The sequence below is a fragment of the Sturnira hondurensis genome, unplaced genomic scaffold, assembly GCF_014824575.4.
Source record: "Sturnira hondurensis isolate 20B ecotype Veracruz unplaced genomic scaffold, ASM1482457v3 Scaffold0015793, whole genome shotgun sequence".
NCBI lineage: Eukaryota > Metazoa > Chordata > Mammalia > Chiroptera > Phyllostomidae > Sturnira > Sturnira hondurensis.
Genome location: NW_028088424.1, coordinates 1,097,692 through 1,111,710, shown reverse-complemented (window position 1 = coordinate 1,111,710; position 14,019 = coordinate 1,097,692). Strand labels below are relative to the sequence as shown.

General features: G+C 39.1%; 1 protein-coding gene across 2 annotated transcripts in view; it reads left to right on the top strand.

Moving 5' to 3' along the window:
* Window positions 1–14,019, top strand: part of PPP2R1B (protein phosphatase 2 scaffold subunit Abeta) — a 35,838-nt gene that overhangs the window by 685 nt on the left and 21,134 nt on the right. For both annotated transcript variants that reach the window (XM_037065558.1, XM_037065557.1), the window contains exons 2-11: window positions 231–321; window positions 722–822; window positions 4,067–4,299; window positions 4,587–4,734; window positions 6,166–6,321; window positions 6,530–6,644; window positions 7,075–7,145; window positions 7,501–7,635; window positions 8,812–8,985; window positions 12,654–12,714. In XM_037065558.1, the coding sequence (XP_036921453.1) occupies window positions 231–321; window positions 722–822; window positions 4,067–4,299; window positions 4,587–4,734; window positions 6,166–6,321; window positions 6,530–6,644; window positions 7,075–7,145; window positions 7,501–7,635; window positions 8,812–8,985; window positions 12,654–12,714 (1,285 nt within the window). The remainder of the gene's footprint in view (window positions 1–230; window positions 322–721; window positions 823–4,066; window positions 4,300–4,586; window positions 4,735–6,165; window positions 6,322–6,529; window positions 6,645–7,074; window positions 7,146–7,500; window positions 7,636–8,811; window positions 8,986–12,653; window positions 12,715–14,019) is intronic.

Below are 14,019 nucleotides of genomic sequence, written 5' to 3'. Positions count from 1 at the left end.
TTCTTGGATATTATATTCTCTTTCATTTCTTTAATGGGCCCTTTAGAGTGTTTCTTCTGAGAAATCTTCCTTTGGCTAATGAAGCCATGCTATACTGCTCCTGAGCTTCCTCGTATAATACATTCTAAATTGAAGGTTTTTCTTATCCTTACCAGTTTGCAACTTTTGCCTTTGGTCTGAATCACAACTGTTTCTTTAGTTTGTTCGTCTTTCCACTTTCTTTTTTAAAGCTCCGTCTCAACAGTATTAAGAAATTATCAACAATTGCTTTAGCACTTGGAGTGGAAAGGACGCGAACTGAACTGCTGCCATTTCTTACAGGTATGTGAATCTTTAAGGAAAGGCATAGGCATTACCATTTCCAGTTGCTTTCAAAACTTCGTGTTTTAGAATTTGTTACGCACAGTATTGAGTACTAAATTGGGCCTGATGGTTTTGTGCAAAAGAAGCAGGATGGAGCATACATATTGTAATGTGATTAGACATACTCAAACATTAACTGTTTAGCTAATAGGAGAGTAACAAATACAGCATTATGAGTTTCTAATTCATTCTGTAGAACAGATCCAGGAAGACTCTTGATGGAGAAGGAAGAAAACACTATTGGAATAGTGACAGGACCATCTAGTTACATATCGATTGAGTCTCTTCTTAGTTTTGTTAGAGTGTTTGGCTCTGGGCTAGCTATCCTTGTTGATGAGTACTGGTTTGTTGTTTCCAGATACAATTTATGATGAAGATGAGGTACTGTTAGCTCTTGCTGAGCAGCTGGGAAATTTCACTGGCCTGGTGGGAGGTCCTGACTTTGCCCACTGTCTGCTGGTGAGTATATTCTGTCTGCTGGTGAGTATATTCTGCTTTTTAAAGATTTTATTTATTTATCTTCAGAGAGGAAGGAGAGAGGGAGAGAAATATCAATGTATGGTTGCCTTTCATGTGTCCCCTGCTGGGAGTTGGCCTGCAGGGAACCAGCCTGCAACCCAGGCATGTGCCCTGGCTGGGAATCGAACCCTGATCCTCTGGTTCGCAGGCCTGCGCTCAATCCACTGAGCTACACCAGCCAGGGCCCTTGCTTACCCTCCTTTTAGAACTTTTGCAGTAGAAGTGGTTCATTGTTTGGTGATAGGCACATTGCAGCATTTTTTATGCAGATCTTTTTTTGGAGAGTCCCAGTGTTACTTAGCTGTGGAGAAAACAAATAATGTAGGCACTTTGGATTCAGATAACCCATTCTTATTTTTTCTGACTGTGAATATAAGAACTTCTCCCTCTTTTTATGTCTGCTTCTGTAGACTTGTTAGTTTAGAGGTTGGGAGGAGAAAGATTTGATTGTTTTTGTTTATGGGTTTTCCCCCCACTGAAATTAGAAATCTTAATTCTCATCTAGCAATGTCATGACTTTGGAAATGTTTATATACATATATCAGCTTTCTGTCTTTGATTTAAACATAACTTCCAACTTTGTGAATTTGATGAGTTCTGTTCAATCTGGTTGACACTTATTAAGAGCCTACTGTATTAGGCATAGAAGTTACAATGTTGATGCAGAAGACCACTGTAAGTGGAATGAGGTCTCTGTCCTTATGTGTCAACAAGTAATTACTGTACAGTGTTAGATGGAAAATTAGAAGCCCATCCAAGGTACACAAGTGATAGAGAGGAGAATGGGGTTAACCCATAGCCATCAGGGAGAACCTCTTGGTAGATGATGTCTGAACTAGGTTTTGAAGGATGACTAGTGGACAAGATAGGGATATATGCTTAGGGGCTTAATATTGTCTATATGATGCTGAGTCTTATGATTTCTGTCTCTATTTCCAACCTTTCCATGGAACTCCAGATATAGATACGGAAAGACTCATATGTATCTACCTGTTTGTCTCTTTCTTTTTCAAATATTTTATTTATGTATTTTTAAAGGGAAAGGAGAAAGAATGGGAGAGAAACAACAATGTGTGTGGTTGCCTCTCATGTATCCCCTACTGGGGACCTGGCTCACAACCCAAGCATGTGCTCTGGCTGGGAATCGAACTGGTGACCTTTGCTTCATAGGCCTGCGCTCAATCCACTGAGTTACACCAGCCAGGGCTGTTTGTCTCTTTCTATGTCTGCCTATGATTTTTCTACTTGGGTATCAGGCAGGCATTTCAATTTATCCTGCCTAAAACAGAACTTGCTTTTCTCCCCAAAATAGGCCTTTCGTGTCATTGTCTCATCTCAGTAAATGGCTGAGAATGAGACACCTACCCAGCTGCATAAGCCAAAACCTAGAAGACGTTCTTAACTCTTCCTCATTTTCCAGATCTACTCCATTAGAACTCTTATAGATTCTATGTATATTCCAAATTAGTCCACTTTTTTCAATATTATCCACTACTACCAGCTCATCTTTCCTCTAGTCTTTCCTCACCACATGATCTGTCCTCTAGATTACTGCAGTAACTTCCTAACTAGTTGCCTTCTACTCTTACCCCTACCTTTACAGTTAACTCTTCGTCTCACAGATGGATCACTCCCTGCCATGGCTCTTAGAGGATCATATTCCTACCTTAGCTTGTACCTTAGCTTACAAAGCCTTTCCTTGAGACTATTTCTCTAGATATTTTCTCTAATAAAATGTCCTTTTGAGCTTCCTGTGATTGGCTCTCTGTCATGAAATTATCAACTTTAATATGTTTACTCAAAGGGGCCTTCCCTTACCACCCAATGTAGTCACCTCTTATCACATCATCCTGTAGTATTTCTTTGCAGAGTACTCATTACCATCTAATTATTTTTTTGATTAGTTGTTGTCTTCCTCCATTAGAATATAAACTCCACTAGAGCAAGGTACCTGCTTTCCTGTTTTTTCTCAACTCTCCATGCTAGAATATAACAGTAATCCTTTTTAGAAGGAGCTTGAACACAGATTGTGTTGCTGGGGTATGAAGTGTTGGGCTGGCATAGGCAGGAGTGGTGGTCAGGAGGCAGTAGGAAAATGGCATGGAGAAATAGGCAGAGTTCAGTCCAGAGACAATTCATGTGCGTTTCTCAGGAATTTGGCCATACCCGGTGGTACTGGTAGAGATGATACGATGATACTACATAGAGAAGGTCAGAAGGCATGGGCAGATCGTGAGGGATCTCAAGGAAGAAAGCAATATTTTCTCAAAGGGTTTTTGAAATCCTTCTTACGAAAGCTGAGTTCTACCTTTGTGTATCAAACAATTTTTGAAATGGATTATTAAGTAGATGTGCTTGTTTCACTCTTTTGGTTAGTTCTCCATCTGGGTTTTGTAGAACTGACCATATTCAGCTCATGGCATACGCTGAGTCTACCTGACCAAATACAAAGCCAGAAAGGACAAGGTTGAGAGAATGAGCCACTTCTCTCTTTACTGGGTGGTGTCACTTGCAGATCTTAGACCAGAACAACTCCTTTGGTCTTTTTTGTTTCTAAAGCAGCAAGCAAGGATTACTACCATGTCTGTACTCCTTAATTATTTTGTTAGAAACCCCTGCTGTATGTCTGGCTCATGGAAAGACTCTAGATGTATTCTGAAAAAAGTGATTTTGTACTGAGCTCTTATAAGTTGGATAAGGTGATAGTGTAGAGCTGGTGGATAAGGGTTTCTTGTATCTCTAGGAATGGTAGATGCCAAAGGCAGTGGACTCGGGCCTGATGAGGTGTCATTGTGTTATTGTGGTGCCCAGTGTTGGTCACATTTTTGTACTTACTCTTGAGGAAATATGCATGATTCTGTCTGAATTTGGCTAAGTATCTTGTAAACCTAGTGATTCAGCTCACAATAAATATTAAATATTGTGTCGAGTCTCTTTCACTGTGTCATTTGTAGACACCATCTGGGCATTGCCATCTGTGTCATGATATCTTGGCTGTCCTACTGAAGTCGTGTCTTCAGGTTGGACACACCATATGTTATCACTGTGTGAACTGAAAGTAACCATTTGGTGTGATGTAGCTAACATTCTGGTTACATGTACCCACCTCCCTTTAATCACTTTAGGTGATAATCTGTAGCTAACCTGATTCAGTGTTCTTTGGTTTTCCTTTTGGTCTATCCAGCCTCCTTTGGAAAGTCTGGCGACCGTGGAAGAGACTGTGGTTCGAGACAAGGCTGTGGAGTCCCTGAGGCAGATATCCCAGGAGCACACTCCTGTTGCTCTGGAAGCCCATTTTGTACCTCTGGTGAAACGCCTAGCGAGTGGGGATTGGTTCACTTCTCGCACATCTGCATGCGGTTTGTTCAGCGTTTGCTATCCCAGGGCTTCAAATGCTGTCAAAGCAGAAATTAGACAGTAAGATATGGTATTTTTTTTAGTTGTTTGGGGTTATTGGGAACTCATAGCTGGCAATTCCAGTGAGTGGCTGATACTAGAATAATAGGATTAATGACGTCACTTTTTATTGTCCAGCTGAATATACCAGTGTTTTTTTTATCTTTGTTTCTTCCATGAGTAGAGGCCTAATCACAACTTTTGTAAGAGGAAACCTCTAAAATACTTTGCTGTGTGTGTGTTTTATTGGGGGGTGTTTAATCAGTGGTATTTGACAGGAAGTACCTTCATTATTTTATTTGCTCCAGGCACTTCCGTTCCTTGTGCTCAGATGACACACCAATGGTACGCCGAGCTGCTGCCTCCAAATTAGGCGAATTTGCAAAAGTTTTAGAATTAGACAGTGTGAAAAGTGAAATTGTTCCATTGTTCACTAATCTAGCTTCAGATGAACAGGTAAGTTACCTCCATATTTAGAGTACACACATGTGTTCCTCTCCTCAACAGGTTAAGAATTTCTCTTTTTTTTTTAAGTTTTTTAAAAAATATTTTATTTTTTTAAAAAACAGATATATCTCTCTATATAGATATATGAGAGATATATATCTATAGATATAGATATATATCTCTCTCTATATAAATATGTAGTTATATATTTTTTCCTGTTTCTCCTGGGTACTAATATGTTTATATGCTTTCACTTTCTGCTAACATATTTATGACTTCCAATTTTATAGTGTCAGTTCCAAATTTCTTACTGACTTGTCTAGTTGTGTATTTCCACTTACTCAAAGGACATACAGGTATTACATTGACATTTGGCAGTTTACATTTGGAAAGCTGAGTTCATTAATCCTGTAGCTTTCTAATTATTTCCTGCTATGCTTTTCTAGGCCTGGCTACCTCAGAGTTACTTTGTCCTTGATCTTCAACCTTTAAATCCAACTTTAAAAATATGTATACTGCTTTTTTTCCTGAATTTTTCCAAGTCGTCATCTTATGCCTATATCCTCTTATTGCCACTCTAAATTAAGTACAGACTTCCCCTGCCATCTGAAAGTAGAGCATTCCTGTGAAACCTTTTGTGAGCTGAAATGGCATAAACTTAAACCAAAGAAGCAGTTACCTTAGGGATACATCTTGCTAACAGATGCACAAAGTAATTCGAGATAAAACACAGGTGCACACAGAAATGGTTCAAACCTGTGGCATCTTGACGACACTTGGTGCTGAGTGTCGTTCCTGGGAAGGAGCCTGCAGTGCGGTGCGCTCGAGGCGTGCTGCCTCTAAAATGGCTCACACAGAACAATGCCAAATGCCGTTTTAGCTTCTCACCTTCTTTTGTAAAGGCAAAAATCTTTTTCAGATTTCTTTCAGGTAGAGAAAACATTAATCTAGGCCTTTTGTAAAAGCAAAGTTGTGCTAGTAAACTTTCGAAAATCAGGAGTACCTGTATTTTGAAAACAGCTTTCCAGTGATTCCTCACCCTTATCTCTTAACTCTGTCCTGGTTTGTTATAAACTTGTTCAAGCATAGTTTTCATTTTTATCTTTCAACTTCGTATTATAGTGAGGCTTTGAAGACATTAAAATGTTCCTTTTTTTAACTCTACATTTTTACTTAATTTTTCTTAACAAAATTTCTGAACTAGCCAGTGTAATTAGTTTGCTATTCACTCATAGAATTAAGTTTCTACTTTTATAGCTTTGATATATCATTCCTGGCAAAGGGAGCAGCTATTTCAAGACACAGAAACATGAAGCCACATGTAGTGTGGTTTGTTTGTTTGTTTGTTTGTTGGCGACACCCACAGCACCACACCACCACACCTTGCGCCCTGTGACTGTCAGTAAACACTGTCTAATGGGAAGACGTTTTTCCCTGTAGGATTCAGTGCGCCTGCTAGCTGTGGAAGCTTGTGTCAGTATTGCCCAGTTACTGTCTCAGGATGACCTTGAGGTTTTGGTGATGCCTACACTTCGACAAGCAGCAGAAGATAAATCTTGGCGAGTTCGCTATATGGTAGCTGACAAATTTTCAGAGGTAAAGTTACTGCACTGACATTTTTTTAAGTGCTGAGGAAGAAAACTGAGAAACCCAGAAATTTGTTGTACCAAAAGTTTCTGAATTAATTTTTATGAATGAGAAGCGTTTGTGGCAAAAATGTATACCTGAAGGTTGTGCTGTTTTGTTTTGTTCATGCTAATTATTTTGTTAGTATGCATTAAAACCTGTACAAACTCTTTTATAGCTCCAGAAAGCTGTGGGTCCTAAAATCACCCTAAATGACCTCATCCCCGCCTTTCAGAACCTACTTAAAGACTGTGAAGCTGAAGTCCGAGCAGCTGCTGCCCACAAAGTAAAAGGTTAAGGAGTCAATTTATGTTTCAGTGTGGGTTGTTTATTTTGGTGCATTTTTTTATGTCAGTGAATTTTGTATGTTTTTTATTCTAGACTGTGTTTACAAATAAGTAGAGATGATGTCATGTTGTGGAAATGTTGCATTATTATATAAAGCTGCTCCCATTGTATTTAAAACCAAACAGCCATTTTACCTTGTGTATGTAAAAAAAAAAAAAAAGCTTTTTCAGGTTGGATTAGTGTGACACACAGTGGTTTGTAGATTGATGAAAAAGTCCTTGTGGACAAGGAGCCATTTTTCTTTCTTGGAGATTATTTGCTTAAGCATTAGATATGATTCAACTTGAAGCTGTTGATAAAATTGGTTAAATTTCTTCATTTGGCTTGTAAATGGCTCTATGTGAGCATTATTTTTTTTCTATTTCTGTCTTTTAGAACTTTGTGAGAACTTGCCCATTGAGGGTAGAGAAACCATAATTATGAATCAAGTTCTGCCCTATATAAAGGTAAACCTAACTTTAGTTTACTTCTCGTTTTACTTTGCCCTATATGAAGGCAAACCTTACCTTGTTGTTTTGCTTGTTTATTTGACCTCAAAGCTCTTTGAGTTTAAAGGTGGACAAGGGATGAATGGGATAGATGTGTTAATGTGTGACGTTGTTATTTATCACTTATTAGTGTGTGATAAATTGTAAAATGCTCTTCGGTGCATGGGGTCATGTTATCTGACAGGTGATCTGAGGAAACTATGAACTAACAGTGTTGAAATAATGCTGTCTTTTTAAATTCCTTCGGAAATGATATTGAAGTTTCTTCTTGTCTTGCAAAAAGGAAAGCCTTTTAATTTTGATTTTATTTTAGGAATTAGTATCTGATACAAATCAACATGTCAAGTCAGCTCTAGCTTCTGTAATTATGGGATTGTCTACCATTTTGGGCAAAGAGAACACCATTGAACATCTTCTACCTCTTTTTTTAGCTCAGTTAAAGGATGAGGTGAGTCTGGCTATAAATTGTTCCTTGTTAGTCAATGATTTGGTTTGGTCTTGGTTAGGGGTTTCACTGAAATAGAACCCAAAACAGGGATGATAGAAGTTTAAAAAGTAACTTACTTTAAACTAGTGACAGTCCTTGCATTTGAGTGTGGGTTGCAAGTTCCCCAGAAAATGGCACAAGGAGCCATCGATACAGACGTGAAAAATGCCTGTGCATTTTCTTTGCCTGATTCCTGCTGACAGGCACTGGCATCCTCTCTTTAAATTTAATGTATCTTTTTATTTTATTTTATTTTAATTGTTGTTCAAGTACAGTTTTCTGCCTTTTCCCCCAATCCCAGCCCTCCCTACCTCCCTCCCATTTCCACCCCCCCCGCTGTTTTTGTCCAAGTGTTCTTTATACTTGTTCCTTAAACTTAATGTCTTTGTTTTAAAAGTTTCTTTTATTTAAGTTTAAATAGAATATCAACATTATACTGATAACTAACACTTGAGTAAAACTGTATGCCAGGCATGACCACAAATGCTTTGGCACGTGTCATTACATGTATCCTCACAGCAATGAGGTCGGTCTTCTTATCCCCATTTTACAGATGAAGAAACTGAGGCACAGAGACATAAAATAACTCACCCAAGATCTTTTGGCAGATTCAGGATTTGAATGCATGTAATTTGATTTCAGAGCCTGTGCTCTTTACCATCTGATAGACTGTTTATTGAGAATTCTGGTTAAGAACAGTCACATTTTTATGCTTTGACTTATTTGTGTACTCAGTATTCACAATGTCTTCCAAGACTATATATACTTCTTTTTTACCTGAGTCAGTACTTTCTTATTTTAAACTTTAAGATAGTTTTTTTTAAAGCTTTTATTTACTTTTAGAGACAGGGGAAGGGGGGGAGGAGAAAATGAGAGAAACATCAATGTGCAAGGGATATATAAATCAATTGCTTTTTGCATGCCCTCAATTGGGGACCTGGCCCACAACCCGGGCATGTGCCTTGAATGGGGGTTGAACTGGTGACCTTTCGGTTCGCAGGCTGGCACTCAGTTCACTGAGCCAGGGCTCTTATTTTAAACCTTAGTTAGCAGTTTTTATCTCATCATGACAGTAGGGAGATATTGGGCAGAGAACTTGATTTTTATATGTGTTCTTTGGGATTTGTGTCCTTGCAGTGTCCTGAAGTTCGTTTGAATATCATCTCCAATTTGGATTGTGTAAATGAAGTGATTGGAATCCGTCAGCTCTCCCAGTCTCTTCTTCCTGCTATAGTGGAGTTGGCTGAAGATGCAAAGTGGAGGGTCCGGCTGGCCATCATTGAGTACATGCCACTGCTGGCCGGCCAGCTGGTGAGTATGTGTGCCCCATGAAGTGAAGGAAGGGTAGATCAAATAGTAGAACAGATTTACCATGGCAAGTCAGAGGCCCCAGTAACTTGTAAGATTATGTTCATTTAGCTGCATCTAAGTATGGTAGGTCCTAGTTACCTGTAGGGTGGCTTCTATCTTCTTTAGTGTGTTAACTTCTAAAAAAAAAGGAATTATAGAAACACATTTTGCCTCATTTCTCCTCACCACAATCTAAAAGCAAAGCCATAGAAGAATATAATGTTTCTTGGTATAGAACCTATATATGTATTGTGTTATTTAATGTCTCTGTGATTCTTGCTCAGAGCAGCTTCCCTGTTTGCCTGTATGCCGAGCAATATGTCCCTGGTTAATGCTTTTTCTGCATTCTGGTTAAAGGGGATTGAAGGATCAGACTCAAAAAGGAGTATTGAAGTTTTTAATGCTGGTATTTTGGCCATAGTGCACATTAATGAACTATCTGTCACTCTTTCAGTTTCATTGTTTTTACTTTAACTGTTATCATGTTAATTAAAATTTCAGTGCTGTGTTTTATTGCCATAACTTTCCCTTTCTTCTTCTATACATGCACTAGACAGTTCTAAGTTTGCTCTACCCTTATCCTGTGGGTAGTGCGTATTACACAGCACATTGTGACTATCTGTTGAAAACTAGTTGGGAAAATAAACAAGTGATCTCTTTGAGGGTAGGGGCTATGTTCAGTGTTTTATTTTATTATTATTTTTAATTTATTTATCTCTAGAAGGGAAGGGAAGGAGAGAGCGAGAGAATTGTCAATGTATGGTTGCTTCTTGTGCATCCCCCGCTGAAAACTGGCCCCTGCTTGGAACTGGCCTGCAACCCAGGCATGTGCCCAGACAGGGAATCCAACCATGATCTTTTGGTTCGCAGGCCCGTGCTCAATCCGCTGAGCTATACCAGCCAGGGCACTATGTTCAGTGTTTTATTTGCAGTGCCTGCTACAGTGTTTGGCATTAATCGGCGCTGAACATTTGTTGATTGTTAGATAAATAAATACCTGAGTATTTTTTGAGGAAGCTCATAATATCATGTCAGTTTAAGCTAAGGTTACTGCAGGTTGTTTCCTCTCCCCCACTTCCATTCCTTTCAGATTATAGCATATGGGGTTTATTTTTTACTTTCTTAGACCTCTGACTTTGTATTGTTAATTTTGATCTATTTAACTTATGAAATGCATTTTATGTTTGTGGCATATGATATGTTTTATAAAATTTGAAGCATCCCAGTCCTCAAAATGGATGTCAGAAATATTAGTATATAGCTAAAAGGGTCAGGTGAACCCTGGCCAGGTAGCTTGGCTAGAGTGTTGTCCCAATACGCCAGGGTTGCAGGTTTGATCCCAGGTCAGGACACATACAAGAAACAACCAATGAATGCATAAATAAGTGGAGCAACAAATCGACATTTTTCTTTCTTCCTCCCTCTCCCCTTCCCCCTTCCTCTGTCTCTTAAAAAAAATTAAAAAATCAAAAGTAAATAAAAGAGTCAGGCAAGGTCATCTTGTCATCTTTTTTTCCTCTCTTACTTCCAAGTGCTGAGGGTCATCTTCTGATCTTCACTGGCAACTGCCATGGATCAATCACCTCTCTAGAATGGAAGGCAGCAGTGGCTAACTGGTTGGCTAAAGACTGAAACAACTGTCCAGAAGGGAGGGTGAATTTTAGTACTATTTTTAAAAATCTCTGTTTCTCTAAGACGTGGGAGGTCAGCAAAGGTTGGTGGCTCTGTGGAGAAGTGTGAAAGCAAGTAAACTGGCTGACTCATACCTTTTAGTCAGGGGTACGTGGATTGGTCATGAACATCTTGTTAATACAACTTCAATGTCTTGTTAGTATTATATATTTTATTTTAATTTTTTATCAGTAAAGGTTTTTGTATCAGGTAGTCAATTTATAAAATTCTTTTAAGTCTTTCTGGATGGCCTGGCTTATGGGCCATGCTGAAAAATGAAAAGTTAAACCACAAAAATCAGGAAACAAAAGTTAAGATTCAAGAAAAAGCCATAATGTGAAATGAAAAAGAAATCTTTGAGTGCAGACATGGTGATCTAAAGTGTATGCTAAAACCTGTTTGTGATCTATTATTATTATTATAAAGCCATTTCTTTGTTAAATCACTGTTTTTAGAGTGAAATAATACTGAAACTTTGTATTATATCTCTTTTTTTTAAGAATTTTTTTAAACTTTATTTATTTATTTATTTTTAGAGGGGAAGGAGAGAGGGAGAGAGAAATCAATGTGTGGTTGCCTTTCATGTGTCCCCTGCTGGGAGTTGGCCTGCAGGGAACTGGCCTGCAACCCAGGCATGTGCCCTGACTGGGAATCGAACCGCGATCCTCTGGTTCACAGGCCTGTGCTCAATCTGTATTATATCTCTTTATTTAAAATATGTAATCACTATTCAGGAATTTCTTGGGTCCAAAGACCCCAAAAGGGAGGCACTAAGAAAGCATGTGTCATAGCCTTCTCCCATGTACATGGTATAGAATTCCCCAGTGACAGGTCTGTGTAAATTGGCTCCAGTAGCTGTTCCCATCCTGTGCTGGAGTGGCCACCTGTTGACAGAAGGGGCAAAACTGGGAGAGCCAGGATGGTTCCATCTGTGCCTTTGTGCCAGGCTACGTCACCTGTAGTGTCATGCCTGCTTTATCCTCTCGCTGCTCCTCCCGTCATCATAGAAATAACTCTATTTAATTGGGAATATATGTTTGTTAATACTAGTTTTTTCATTCTTAATGATTTATTATGATCTTAACCAAAAGGAAAAATTTTGAGAATTATTAACATTATTGACAGTGAAGTACAGGTTGGTAGTTACAAAATAGGCATTGGGACATAAAGTACAGCAAAGGAAATGTAGCCACTGATAGTGTAATACCTGTGTATGGTGTCAAGTGGATGCTGGAAAGCTGGGGGGAACACTGGAAAGCCTGATTGTGTAACCACTGTGACCACTGTGCTGTGTACCTGAAACTAATACAAAATAATAATGAATGTAAACTATAACTTTAAAAATTTTTATGACAGGTATTTTCCTGGGTAACTCAGTGTTACAAATAATGTAGATAGTGCTTGGCAGACTGTCCATGCTGCATTCTTCCTCCCTATCTGCAGTCTTTTTTTTTTTTTTTTTTAAGATTTTATTTATTTATTCATCTTTAGAGGGGAAGGAGAGAGGGAGAGAAACATCAATGTATGGTTGCCTTTTGTGCGCCCCCTGCTGGTAGTTAGCCTGCAAGGAACCGGCCTGCAACCCAGGCATGTGCCCTGACTGGGAATCGAACCGCCATCCTCTGGTTCGCAGGCCCGTGCTCAATCCACTGAGCTACGCCAGCCAGGGCCCCTATCTGCAGTCTTGTATCTGGCGCCAGGCCACCCAGTTCTCATCCACTTAGCAGAGCCTGGGCCATCTCACTTACGCTTTCTTTGTTTGTGATTTCTATCCAATAAAATAGACTTACAGTTTGTAAATCAAATCCCATGGTATTCCTTTTCTGGCTGGTTCATGAATTCAGCTTACTTGGAGGCAAGTATTTATTAGATTTCAGATCACTTGGTGTACTATGAATAGACCGTCTTGATTTCTAAACTTTGGAGATGTGTATTAATGCAATCATCTGTATCCATAGGGTGTGGAATTCTTTGATGAAAAGCTGAATTCTTTATGTATGGCTTGGCTTGTGGACCATGGTAAGTAAATAAGTTAAAAACAGGTTATGGAATGTTCATGTTTTTGCATATATCCCATTTTGTTTATGTATTTCTTTTTTAGAAATGAATCCTAATCTGACCAGATATTTTACCTTCCTAGTGTAGGGATGAAGAAAGACTGATTAAAATCCAGTTAGCTTCCTCTGAACAGAAGTTGGACATTTCTATTTTCTACCAATATTTTTCTATCTTAAACTTTATTTTCTACATAAATAACCTCTTTGCCATGTTTCTTAGTCATTCTATTACATTATTTTATTTTCATACTATCTCTTTTATACATATACACATTTCTTTCTTATCTCATGGTCTTCTGCTTGGCAGTGCCATCTGGGTTGGACAGGGCGTGCAGTCAGATGAAAGGCCCATAGGGAAGAAGTGGCTCCTTGGCTTGAGTGACACAGAGAAGGAGATACATAGCAGCGTAGTAAGAAATTGGAGAGGGAGATGTCGGCTCTGAGCTAAGACAGAGAGGGCCTAGACTTCTGGTTTTGGTGAAAGGCAAGCTTACTGCCTGTACCCTTGGCTGTTGCTGCCACAATAAGAGAGGGTGAGCTGTAAGCTAAGGGCAGGGTCAAGTGGGACAGCATTTAGAAAATAGGTTTCTCAATACTTCTCTTTGCATTTATAATATAATTCACCAAATCCTTTTCTTCAGATGCCACAAACTGTTACAAATGAAAACTGATGCTGTGGCTTGTCAAAATATACAAGACAGTTGATATCTATATAAAACCATTTATATATTAATTTGTTAGCAGTTGACTTTTTGACAAGGTCCTGGTCCATGTGTCTCCTCTTGTCCAGGAAGTGGCAGGTGGGAGGGGTGCCCTCTATCAGTAAGGTCCAGTGTCAGGCCCAGATCCAGACCAGCATCTTCAGTGTGGTGTGAAACCTGCTCAGCCCCAGGCTGTGGAGTTCATAACACAATGTCCTAGGAACTTCAGTTCGATATTTTGGTGGATATGGTAGGCATTCTCTTTGAGTTCCATAGCATTCTATGTGTACTTTATGTACTGAGTGTATCTCTGTTCTTCTGTGGCTACTTATGCCTGGATATTTGGGAGGAGTGGGACTATTTACTGGGTCTGCTTGGATATGTAGGTGGTTTTGTTAAGGGCGTATTCGGGTCATGTGGGCGGTCAGGCATAGAATTAAGGGTGTGAAGAGAAGTGGTTGGGAAATGTGCAAATCGTGTATGTACGTAGGTAATGTCACTGTCTTCGGACTAGGTTTTGAAGACTATTCCTTTTTTTCTTATCCTTTAAAGTTACCTTTTTATAG